This window comes from Enhydra lutris, unplaced genomic scaffold, assembly GCF_002288905.1.
Source record: "Enhydra lutris kenyoni isolate GAN:26980312 unplaced genomic scaffold, ASM228890v2 scaffoldscaffold13, whole genome shotgun sequence".
NCBI classification, from domain to species: Eukaryota; Metazoa; Chordata; class Mammalia; order Carnivora; family Mustelidae; genus Enhydra; species Enhydra lutris.
In genome coordinates, this window is record NW_019154097.1 from 16663659 (window position 1) to 16676479 (window position 12821).

Here is a 12821-nt window from a genome sequence, read left to right on the forward strand (position 1 = left end):
GTGACTGACCACTACTGCCAAATGCAGTAGGGAAAGGCCTGCTAAGCTGAGGGATGAAAAGTGTACACGCCATTTAGCTAGGAGGTCATCAGTAAGCATCCCGGTTCAACTTCTGGGCTGTAGACAACTGAATCCACTCAAGTTGTTTTAAGCAGAAAGGCATTTATTAGAGGGTCTCCGTGTATACACAATTTCCAGGGGGCCATAGACACACGTCTGGGTGTCTTTCCACCAGTAGCAGCAATGGCAGCCAGGACAAACACACACCCTCACCACAGGACGGTGATGGGGGAAACCCACTCTGTCACCACTTTGCTCGGCTCAGCGCCTGTGACCGGCATCTAGAACCTTCACCACAGATGCACCCCATGAAGAAGTGCTTCAACCACTGTGCCTACCAGAGCCACCCCTTCCGAGAGCAGCTTCATTCTGAGATGAACTCGCTCCACGTCACCTAACTGAACGCTCACCTTCAGGCTTCCAAAAGCTCCCTGTCCCGTCATCTACATCATCCGCAAAGGATACTTCCGTGCAACATAAAATGAAGATGGAGTCCAAAAAAGCAAGAATAATCTTTATTCCTTGGAAACACATTTGTAAAAACGTATCAGTAAGATTAAAGGATTCGGAACACATTTATTTGTAGGCAGTACAAACACTGAGGATCAAAACATCTGCTAAGACAGAGCAGACCTGTGAACAGGTGTCTTCGGAAGAGTCTGTAGGTGACTGGCTGTACTGTGCAGGGCGCGTAGCTGAGTACCTCCCTCAGTACACATTTTTTGTGGTAACCAAGAATAGATCCGGATTTTAGCAATAAGGTATCTCAGAGATGTCAATACATTTTTTAAAAAGGCTTAAAATGGGCCAAATTACAATGACACATATGGAAATGGCGTTTAAGAATTGCTTTCACAAAAATACTGGTGGGAAAGATCTCAGGTCTATTAAGAGAAAAAAAAAAAATGTTTGACTTTGTGGCTTAAAAAGGGGGGCAATAAATATTTCGGTACAAGTTCTTCCCGCAAAGAAAGCACATTGATCGGCTGGATCTACAAAGTGACAGCGCGACATCCTTATCCTTTGACAGGACGTTTTGGCACAACGCCATTAAAATCCTATATACTCAAATTTGAGCCATAAATAGATCTTGGATTGCATGTTGCTTTTTAAAAGAGTGAAGTCCAGGGTAAAAACCGAGCCTCAAGTTCTATAAATTCTGACAGTGTGTATTCATAATTACGTCTTCTGAAATCACACAAGCTAGCAGCACCAATCAATAATTTAAAAAATTATTCTCGTACTGGAGCAGCAAGTTCTATCAAAACGGACGCTATGCAGTTTGTGATTCGTAAAACTGCTAGGATTCAAAGTGGCTAACCTGCTTTAAATAGGAAATTCAGAGCCTCCCCGTATACACATCCCCACCTAACCAGTAATACGCTTCATTCAGCTTCTGAAAGGGGTAAGCCTCTGTTAGAGAAGGGAATTCTGCAGTTTTCCTCTGAGAAATTCCATTGGAATGTCAGATCCTCAGACCGAAAATACTAACTTTGCATAGATCACTGAACTGCAGAGGAGCTTGGCGATCATTTAGTCCAACCCACTCTTTCCGGAGGGGGCAAAGGAGGCCAACAGAAGAGAAGGGCTTGTCTGCCCTCTCACAGTGGCCGGGGCTGGGCCCCAGCGGCCTCCTCGTCACCTCAGGACTGTGCGGTGCTCTCCACAGAGCTATCTTCCCATATTCTTCTGGTGTTATTTGGTCCCGTTCGTTAAATAACAAAGAAATATGAAGTACATAGCAATATGATAAACACAGACTTTTACTCCAATTTTAAAATCAGATTAAAGTGATTCCTGAGCCTTTAACTACCTTCATTTTATTGAGAATGCAGTCAACAGTTGGGACTACTGTTAGGACAGTTAGGACTAGTGATTGTGGCTGTTTGCAAACATTTACACGGACGCCGGGAACATCTCTCAGAACATTTCCGCAAAGACACTTGTGCAAACACATCTATGTAATGCCAAGACACTTTTCATGGGGTGTAAGGACACTATGATGGTGAAGGGAGGTGAGATGCTTCAGTCTCTCAAAGTGCAGTCATGAGTTTATCTCGATACACCATACTTTGCATTCCTCCTAAGTTCTTCTGGTTCTGGTCGTGGACATAATCGAAATGGCTGCCCCCTCCACTGGCCGATGTTTCCCAGTGCAGCGGCCTGTCATCCTGAAAGCATGGCCTGTTTTGTTGGCAGAGTGAATGATTAGCGGGAGGGATGGAAGAAAATGCAGAAATGTGAGTGAAATAACACAAGCATGAGGGAGGTGGGCAGGAGAAACCATGAGCCGTGTTAATGGGGATGGCTTACGAATGGAAACGAATGGATTTTCTAAGGTATGTTTAAAATTCAGAATGCAGGTGACCTATCAACATCCCAGTCAAGAGAAGCCCATTCCACGGCCGCACCATCATTTCTCAAAAGGCACCCTGATGAGCAAGTCAGTCTGGGGAAAGTTAGGTGACAAGGTGTCCTTGACCAGGCACCTCCCAGGGCTGTGAGCACACTGCTAAGGGGTGCTGTGAATGCCTTAGGCAGCGTTTGCCAAGAGTGCTGGGCCCAGGAACTCTCTTTTCCTGGGGTAGGTATCTCAGGCTTCTCTAACTCCTGAGAGCCTGATAAGACACCGAGTGCTGGGCCCTACCCCCTGACACTGATCCAGCAGGGTTGGGGTGGGGCAAAGAATGAGCATCAGCAAGCTCGAAGGGGAAGCCAATGCTACCCGGAGAGGACCCTGTCATGGCCTCCCACAGAATCCCCGCTGCCAACTGCTGGGCAAGGTCATGCCTCAGAAGAAAACGAATGTGGTAAAATAGGCACTAAAAAGTCTAAAATTCTCTAAAAATAAGGTTAATAAAAATAGCATTTCTAGAAATCTCTTCTGTTTTCTTATGTCTGGAAAAGAAACTGCCTTTAGCAATACAGAAACGTTTAGAGTTATTACTCCACCGGGCTGACTAGCTTTAAAAAGTTACCCGAGTATCGAGTGTTGTCGATAAAACTGCACTATGGTCCTCCTCCAAGGTCTCCCAACTAAAGTGGCAAGAACCATCAAGAACTAATTGCTCTCCTTTGCCTCGCTCCACATGGATTTATTTTCATCCCTCCATTCTCTCCATACCTTCTCAAGCAGCAAGGCTAGCAACCTCACCAAGCAGTAACTTTATGCAAACTGAATTCACCAACAGAAAGAGCTTCACACATAAACACCAATTAAGACTGATCTAAAATTCAAATCTGAAAAGGAACGTTTGCCTTTACAAAGCTGGCATCAAAACACTCTCCAGCCTAATGAAAAACCCAGCAAGGCAGGTGCCAGTTTCCTTGGAAAGGACTGTGATGTAGGTTAGGGCAGAGGTGAGCAAACAGCCCGCAGGCTAGATCCCACTCGCTGCCCGTTTTCGTAAATAAGTTTTATCGGAATGCAGCCATGCCCATTCCCTTCTGGGTTGTCTCTGGCTGCTTTTGAGCCGCAAGGCAGAGGTGAGTAGTTGTGACAGAGACAACAAAGCTGAAAATACTGGTTATCTGGCTCCGAACAAAGTTTGCTGACCCTTGGGTTTAGAAAAAAGATCTGTCACAAAACCAAAACAAAAACACCCAAACAACCCCTCCACCTACCCCACCCCTGAAAAATATTCCCTTCAAAAAACCCTCAACAAAAATCCCCAAGCTTGACTCACATTTTTAGTAGTGGAATTCTTGGGACAGGAAAATGTTATTTAGACATTTTAAGTAAGATTTCTTTTTTTTTTTTTTTTAAGTAAGATTTCTAACACAAAACCAAACCAAAAATATCTGAGGTTAGAATGCCTAAAAAAAAAAAAAAAAAAAAAAAAAAAAAATCAAAAAACAAAAACAAAAAACCACCAAAAAAACAAAACCCGATTCATTTTTATTTCAAAAAGCATAACTTTGGTAAATCCACACTCATTACTGGCTTCCTTTGCTTGGCAAATTATTAATCTCTGTCTTGACACGGCAACTCTTAACAGCTGTTTCTGATGCAGACTTTCGATTCATAAGTAGGGAGGATGCCAGTTTTTTGAGACAAAGGGAGAACTTTCGAGAAAGCACAGCTCTGTGAGCTCAAGCACTTACCTTACATTTGGAGAGTGAGGGTGCCACCGAGGCTGGCCGGGATGGATAGTGGGATGGTACTGAGGCTAGAAATGAAATACCAAACTCGATTATTCGATGACCTTTTGATTTCAACGGCCTTCATTTACTTTCTCGTTTACTGGCATCCAGCTGAGGGGCCCAGGGCTGTGAATGGAAAGGCTCAGGAAACCCTGGCTAGGAGGTGGCTTCCCAGGATGATCACATTTCCCCCAAAACAAAGGTTGGGGGGCTGGGGAAGGCATCTGCCCGGAAAGGGTCCCTCAGAGCGCCCAGGACAGACACTATCCATGTCCCTCAAGGGAACAGATGGAAGACACCCAAGATGCGGGGAGAATGGTAAGTGCAGGGACAATTTCTGTCATTGCCAAGAATGACGACAACCATGCGTAACAGTGACATCTGCAAATGCAAGAGAACTGGACGGGGACACTAAGGCAACAGGACTACGGCCAGTCACTTTCTGCCTTGTATAAGCAGCAAGAATAACTTTTTATTTATTTATTTTTAAAGACTTTTATCTATTTACCCGACAGAGAGAGATCACAAGCAGGCAGAGAGGCAGGTAGAGAGAGAGGGGGGGAAGCAGGCTCCCCGCCGAGCAGAGAGCCTGACGCAGGGCTTGATCCCAGGACCCCGGTATCATGACCCAAGCCGAAGGCAGAGGCTTAACCCACTGAGCCACCCAGGTGCCCAAGAATAAGTTTTTAAAATATGATCCAAAACCCAGTACCAAATCTCACCCCTCACCCAGTCACCACAGCAAACTCCAAACCACCCAAAGCACTTATTATCCTGATAAAATGGAAGGGAGGGAGGGAGGGAAGGAATTCATCCACTGTAAGATGGGAAAATAGATCCAGACTGGTGACTCACAAAAGGACAGAGGTGAAGACAAGGCGGCCTGGCTAGGCAGCAGGGCGGTCTGTCCATCTCTGGCCTGTAGAAGGCGGCGGGCCCACGCATGGCCAGAAGCCATGGGGACTTCTCAAGGCTAGACTTTCCGTGGGGCACATTAGAGCCTCCTGACAAAATTTTAAGTTACTGTTGTCTTGCCACCATTATTCTTCTAATTATTTCTTCCCTTCTCCTTCCCCTGCTGTTTTGGTTAATAAGCACAAATCTGTTCTGTACTGTGGAAAGTTCTCAGTAATTCTGTTCATTCTGTTTTCAGAAACCAAAGATGCCCTCCCTCCCTGCCTAATTCTGTCTTCTAGTGGCCTTTCTCCTTCAAAGGCACTGGTCAACGAGTGAAGGGGGCAGCCCCCAAAAGGACATGCTAGAGGAAAAAGGACGTGGAGAAAAGATCTCAGGAGCCGTATCTGAAAGCAGCCCTCTCTCGGGAAACAGAGACTTAAGAGTTCAGATGGTCTGCCCAAAGCTGGAAGGCTTTGAGTGTTTTGATCACACAGCCAGGCCCCAGAGGAAGTTCCACCAGTTGGATCTTCAACAGAAGGGGATAATCTCGAAAAGAAACGGACCTCACATTCTAGTGCTTGTCTTCAAACACCGTCAAATCAGACTCAGAGCCAGGTGGGTACTTCAGCCATAAAGACCTGGAAGGATATTCCCAAACCTTCCTTTGTCTCCTTTGGTAATTTATTCACACTCTAAAGCTGTCAAGGAGCATTTTTTAATGTTAACCCAGATGGCTCCCATCAGGGCAGTTCTGTCCCCCTGGGGACAATTGGAAATATATATGTGCACTTCTGCTCCTCACGATGACGACAGGATTACCTTCAGCTAACTGGGAGAAAGAGGGAAGCTAAACATCCTGTAAGTCTCGGGACAGTCCCACAATGAAGAACGGTCCCTCCTGAAATGCCAACAGTGTCTTTATCAAAACCGCAGCAATCCATCCTTCATGGCAGCTGGCTGAGCTCACAGGAAGAGGGACGCTGCAAGCACATCGTCCTGAAAACCCTTCTCAGCACTCAGACGCTGACCGACCAGCCCGCTTCTCAGGACGTTCTCTTCCTGGTCATTTCACTCCCAAACCTCGATAGAGCAACACAGAACCTCTGAGATTGGCAAGGGGGTAGAGGACCAGGGGTTGCCACAGATGTGAGAACGTCTAGGTAACAGTTTTTGTGCCTGGAGTTCAATGAACAACTGTTTCCAAGTTCACTCTGGGCAGGCAAGGCTTTGCTTTGTTTTCATTTTTTTTTGGTGCCTTCAAGCCGGGACCACCCATCCACAATTCTTCCCTTCCCCCACAGCCAGCCCCTCGCACCTGAAAATCCCTCCGGACCAAAAAGCCAACCTGTGACTGAGAAGATTCAAGGGCCTAAAGAAGGCAACGAGATTGGGAAATCTGGCTGTTCCCCTACCAGGTTCAAAGCACTTTCTACATGTTATTCCCCAAAATCAGAAGTCATGTCCAAGTTCTGCATGTCGGGAAGATGATTTCACAGAAGATCATTGCAGAAGATGATATCACAAAATTCTTCTGAAACGTACTTTGGAGACCTTGTCAAGATCACATACATTGGGATCCCACCCCCTTTTAAGGAATTAATATCTATAGAAACAAAAGATCAAGAAAGATGCTAACCAGATAGTGTTCCCAGGTGAACCCCTGATGGAGTAGCTTCTCACTCATGACATTCAAAACCAGACTGGTCACCGGAGAGTTAAGTGCCCTTGGACAGAAACCACCCAGCACAAGAAAAATGGCTCCAAACGAGGAGGTCATGGGATGCAGATGCTGCCCCTAGCACGAACCTAGTGAGGGAGGAGCGGGGAGGAAGCAAATGTAGAAATGCAGGTTGGAGCCAGGTTTAGAAAGCCATGTATAGCCAGCAAGAGCCACCCCCAGGCACGGGTGGGTGGGCAGGCAGGGGTGTGGGGGCCCTGCTTGGCTACCCGGTAGAAGAGCAGAACCACTAGCCAGGGAAACCTCTCTGTACTCCTTCTGCAGGCTCAACAGGCCTGCCACACTGCTCTACAAAGAAGGTTCTAGAAACGCTCCACTGACGTTAACAGACACACTGTTCAAAAAACAGGTAGGCAGGGAAGTGAGAGGAAATTTTTTTTTTTTTTAATGGGGAGGGGTTGTTCAATAGTCAAATGATTTGGGGAAACAATAGCTTAAAAAAAAAAAGTGTCTTTTTTTGCAGGATTTCTCCGTACCTTTGACACCCAAATGAGCCCTGTAAGATCCAAGAAGGGGAATGAAGGACATACCATCTCCCAAACATGTGACTAAGACATCCTTTCCCAGACGCACATCTCAAGGGACTCATGTTCTCGAGGCCGAGAACACACTGACAAAACACGGCCTCGCCTGAGTGCGCCTAAGAGGTTGTATCTGACCACCCAGAAACTTGAACATATGTCCCTGCTGTTCGCTAGCTGAAAATGTTAAGAAAAAAGAGGGCCGGCTGAAATGACCAAGAGGGACCAGGGGTCATGGAAGAAGGATTTCTTCTTACTGTTTTCTCGAAAAACAAAAACAAACCCCTCCCACCCGTCAACCAAAAAAAATGTTTTCTTATTGTTTCTTCAAAATTTGGCTATAAGCATAATGGCTGCTTGAATGCAGAAGATTTTGAAACTTTTAAGAAGTATTAATGAAAATCTTCAAAAGTGGTATCTTACCTGGTAATTATGGACTTCGGGATTTGTTTTAGAGCTAAAGAAAAGAAGGGAAAACTGTAATGTAACAGGTTGTAAAGAGGCATTATCTGTGATTTATTTAACCATCATCAACAAATCCACCACTGTTAGGAATTTTCCCGAACACCATTTCTTCTTCGGTTTATAATAGCTGTTTAAATGAGGCAACCAAACAGCACTTTCTTTCTGTCACTTTTGAGCTCACAGAAACACAAAGGCAATATTCCAGAATGCTGCTGGTGATGTCATGTTTCGGTCACATCACCGAATTTTAGCTCCCATCCCAGGTCTGCACTGGCATTGCTGGTTGGCCATCCAGAGCGTTCTCCAACCACAGGGAGAGATCAGCTGCCCATAAGCACCTATTGAGGTGGGTCCCACTATCAACGGGGCTGTGATAAGGCCACCGCTCTGGAACGCTCATTCCATAAAAGGCTCGGCACTGGGACCTTCCCATCTGTTACTATTTAACCCACACGACAAGGCTATGAGGTCAAAAACCAGTACCACCTCTTCTTACAGATAAAGGGAAGGTTGCCTAACAGAGGGGTGAGGAAACCTGCTCAGGGCCAGCCAGCTAGTCCGTGGCAGGGCCAGGGCTGGAAGAGACAGCTGCTCCAGCCCAAAGCCCATGTGCTTTCCACAAAGCCAAGTGGGCTCCCCGAGGGTCTGAGAAAAGGTTCCGGGCTTCTGATGCGTGAGTCTAGTTTGATGGACTCTGACATATAACTATTTTGGTTAGAAAAAAAACAAAACAAAAAACCACGTATATCTGTATCTCTATATATGTGTCATATACTGGCCGAGAAGGCTGGCTTCACATAAAACACAGCCAACGTGTTTTGTCCGCGAGGTTGGCTGCTGCCAGGAAAACCACGAACGGCACCATCACTGGGCCACAGTGCCAGGGTGGTGTACCCAAAATCAAGGTTTAGTGCTTCCCCGACAATGAGAGAAACAGTTCATTGTTACGAGTCTAGCTTGGGGTCTAAATGGCTCTGTGTTCCAGTTCCGTGAGAGGCGGGTATATAGAGCCAGGCTGCGGGCCAGGTTTACCTCCAGCCGGGTCTCACCAGGAAGGGTAAGTGTTCGGCAAGGTGCTACTTTTCTGTATCACCTCTGCAGCCCGGAGCCCAATTTCATCCCTGGCTCCCACAGCAATCCTACTCACCCTGGGATCCCACAGGCTCTGAGGAGCAATTGAACAGCTGCAAACAGTGGTCATTAGCTCATTTGTTCCTAAAGGGTATATTTACTGTGTGTGTGTGTGTTTTTTTTTCCAGTGGACATTTTTTTTAGTCTGTTTTGGTTCCCAATATATATAATTTCCACTAGATGCTAAAAGGAAAAATATAATTTTATTAGGGAAAAACAAAATAATCACTTCCTTAGGAAGCAAAGGAAAGACATGTCATAACTTGGAAGCCCTTGAGAATTCAAAGCAACAGGTGCAGAAAGGTGTAGCGACTCTGGGCAGGCTGCCTGCCACGGGGATTCTAGTGACGGGCAGGCTTGTGGGCCTGCAAGGAAGCCATGAAGGGACCCCGCAACCTCTTCCTTCCCTCGGGGGGGCAGGGTGTGATGCCCAGCAGTTCAAAAGGACCCTGGAGCCCCTTCTCTAGGTGATGAGACGTGAACGCAGACACAAGAGTCAGCCACTTGTCCCCCAACTGCGGGCAGAGCTTCAAATCAGAGACAGAAGGCCAAGTTCCCAGCTGTGTGATACGGGGCTGGTCGTGTTCTCTAGCACCGTGGGGCCCTGCCAGATGTCTTGGGGCTGCTTGGTGGGGAGGGGGGCAGATGAACAGGCAGGCACCGGCCTCCTCCTCCCTGCCTGGCTTCACCCAGAGCAGCTCTACTTTCGTCTGCACTTGACGCTGGGCTCCCAGGTCAGCATTCTTTCAGGGGGCGGACAGTGGAGGCTAAGAAAGTGTAGACCGACACTGATCTAGCTCAACCTCGTTTTCTGTGGGCAGGAAAAAAAAAAAAGGTGACCCAGGAGGAAGGCCTAAGGTCCCAGAGCTGGATGAAAGCAAAGCTGCGGGGCGAGGCGGGAGACCACCTGCATCCTCATCACCCACCAGGGCCTGGGTTCCCACTTCCCTCCCCCACCAGGCCATGCCAAGACCAGCCCCCTCTCCGGAACACCTGCCACAGTCAAGCTGTGCTCATCTCCAAGATCTCCCCAGCAGCCTGAGCCCTGTGCCTGGCAACACCCAGGAGCTAACGAAACTGGGCTCCCAGTGGCTGGAGCTTGGACACCAGGACCCAAACAATTACAGCCTGTGACTCTCAGTCAGAGCCCACATGTGCAAACAGCTGTCTCTGAGATCGAACAAGAGGTCCATGCAAGGTGGGATGGGGCTTCTCACCTGGGCCACACACCAGAAACACCTAGGAGCTTTAAAAAACCAGATGCCTCGGTCCCCCTCTCTGTGACGGATGCCATTAGCCTGGGGCGTGGCCCGGCAGAGGGGGAGCTTCCAAGGCTCACCAGGAGATACCACGTACAGCAAGGATCAAGAGCTCCTGTGCTGGGGAAGGGGCCGGCAAATCCCACCCCAAGGACCAAGCCTGGCCCACCTGCATTTATGAGGAAAGTTTTATTGGAACACAGCTGTGCTCTTTCATTTACACACCATCTACGGCGGCTTGTGTGTGCCAGCGACAGAGCTGAGCCATCGTGAAAGAGACAGCATGGCCTCTAAGGTGTAGTGTTTACTCTCTGGCCCTTTACAGGAAAAGCGGCTCACAGCTGGGCTGGGGTTTCTGCCTTGTGTTCTTCTGTCTCCACGACATTTGATAAAGGCATTTAGTAAAGGGCTTCTGTGTTGCACGTCTGTAAAGCTTGCGCGTCACTGAGCGGATCCCACATGCGCTCTTGTGAAGCTTTTGCTTAAGGGTGCGGCCTTTCTTCCCCGTCCCTGCCTGCAGTGCCCTCCGTACAGTGCGCTGCACACCTTCCTCTCACCTTTATCGCCCACTGTTGTCATAAGCAAAGCCCAGAGCTATGCAAACAAAGCAGCTGTGTTTAAAAAAAAAACAAAAACAAACTGTCTTGGAACATTCTATTGTGTACTTATTGAAAACCAGGAGGATGGTATAGCCAGGCAGAGAAAAATGGGGGAAAGATCATCAGGTGACTCACTCTGTGGTTTAACTGTACTAAGGAAAAAGTCAACATTGCAAATAAAGACAACAATGAGAAGAGCTGGACCCCAGAGTCTGGGGGAACTTACCAGAACTGAGCTGCTATCACCGGGTTGGTTGCTTTAAAGGAAAAACAAAAAGGTGTGTCATCTCAGAGAGCTGTATCACTGTTTACCACTCAAGGACAATGACCAGGGTGGACAGTTCTGTGATTTCAGAGGGGTCCTGATCCCAGGAGGCAAAATCTTCACCTTAGCTACTTCTCCTTTCTGGAGGAAAAGTCTCCTTTCCCCTGGGCCAAGCCCTCCAATTCACCCAGCGAATGCTGAGCACGTTCCCGGGGCCCGGTGCTCTCAGATGCAGAGATCAGAGACGATTCTCACTGTCAAGGAGCTCACAGTCTTGACACAGAGACAGAGGTGCACAGAATCAAAGACAGCAAAAGGGGATGAGGAAGGCTGGACTACAAGCCTGACTGCACTTGGGAAGCTCAGGACAGACTGGCTAGAGCAGGCATGCGCATCTGTGGAAGGGACCATGGACAGAGTCAGCGCCTTTATCTGGACTCCGCTTGCTTTTGAAAGGATGCAGCGCGGAAAATCATGGAAAGCTTCACAGAGATGCCAGAACTCTGGCTGGAGAAAACACCAGTAAAACAAGAGGGAAAAGAGGGTAGAGACTGGGAAGGAAAGTAGAGGAGAATCAGAGAAGCTGTGGTCTGGAAGAGCCCCAAAGCCACCCATGGGGTCAAAGGTCAAGTCAAAGGCAACTTCCTCCCTCTGCAGTGGCTATGCCAGGGGTCTTTCCCTTTGTGTCTGCACATGCCTCCAGGGCCTGGGAGCTCAGCACGGTCTTGAGATGGCTCTATCTCTGGATAACACCATAAGGAAGTTCATCCTCTTTTTGGAGTATTTTTGGACAACGTTGATCCAATGGACCGAAGTAGGCATAAGCCTTGACAGGGAGGCAACACACCCCTCCTCCTCTCTTCAACGCATCACTTGTCACTCCCAATTCCTGCAGTCAGTCACCTTCAACCATTGTCACCCTTCTCTGGGGACACCCCCCCCATGCTCTCACTCTCTGGTCTTTCTTGAAGGTGAGGTCACATTTCCTGGGCTCCGGACATTCTGTCTTTATTAAAGCAGCCAAGAATGACTTTAGAGAGCTTCTGGCTACCATGGTATTACACCATTGGTTCAAAAAGGCAGGAAACAGTGGGGAACACAAGGTTAGATTCTAGAACAGGGGCAAGTATAGATGCGGGTCCCACAAAGGCTTGCTAAGTCCTGAATTATATGAGAAAAACCTACGGAATGGCCACTAGGAGTAAGTGATAAATATATGTGTAGGAGAGGGCCTGGGGGGTTGGAGTACAGAGGCCATGCCATGGAAGAGCCCACAATTCAATGCTAAACTAAGTGTCCTGAAGGGAGGAATAATTAAGCACAGAAGGAGAGCTAGGAGGTGGGATATGGAGGCCCGATTTAAACGAGCTGCTTGCTCATTCACTGACTGGTCCTGTATTGGGCGTCCGGCCTCAGACAGGCATGAGGCCACAGTAGTAATGGACAGACAAGGCTCAGGGAGTTCTGTCAAGAGGGGGAGGGGCAGGCTAAATTCAAGGGCAGGGTGTGTTCGGATGCGCCGTGAGACCTGAGTCCGGGATTTAAAGTTCTGGATCTGCCCTTATATGTGGACAGAATTCTGGTTAGCATGAGACTAACGTCCCCATTTGAAATTGTAAGATGGAGGAGAGAAGGGACTGTTTTCCCTCCAAGACATAGGATCATCTTTCACGGGCAAGAAACGTGGGAACCTAGGATATACCTAAGGTCCCGGGTCCAGCAGAAGCAAAGAGGTACAAGAAA

The 12821-nt window shown here is 47.8% G+C and overlaps 1 protein-coding gene across 2 annotated transcripts in view; it reads right to left on the minus strand.

Moving 5' to 3' along the window:
- LOC111145823 (erythrocyte membrane protein band 4.1 like 4B) overlaps nucleotides 1-12821 on the minus strand; it is a 125833-nt gene that overhangs the window by 53273 nt on the left and 59739 nt on the right. The window contains exons 13-16 of one of the 2 annotated variants that reach the window (XM_022501077.1): nucleotides 11040-11070; nucleotides 7783-7816; nucleotides 4165-4229; nucleotides 643-2244 (exon numbers count right to left, since the gene is read on the minus strand). In XM_022501077.1, the coding sequence (XP_022356785.1) occupies nucleotides 2094-2244; nucleotides 4165-4229; nucleotides 7783-7816; nucleotides 11040-11070 (281 nt within the window). In that variant the 3' untranslated portion in view covers nucleotides 643-2093. Of the gene's footprint in view, nucleotides 1-642; nucleotides 2245-4164; nucleotides 4230-7782; nucleotides 7817-11039; nucleotides 11071-12821 lie in introns of those variants that run through there. The other variant, XM_022501076.1, reaches the window with a different exon arrangement.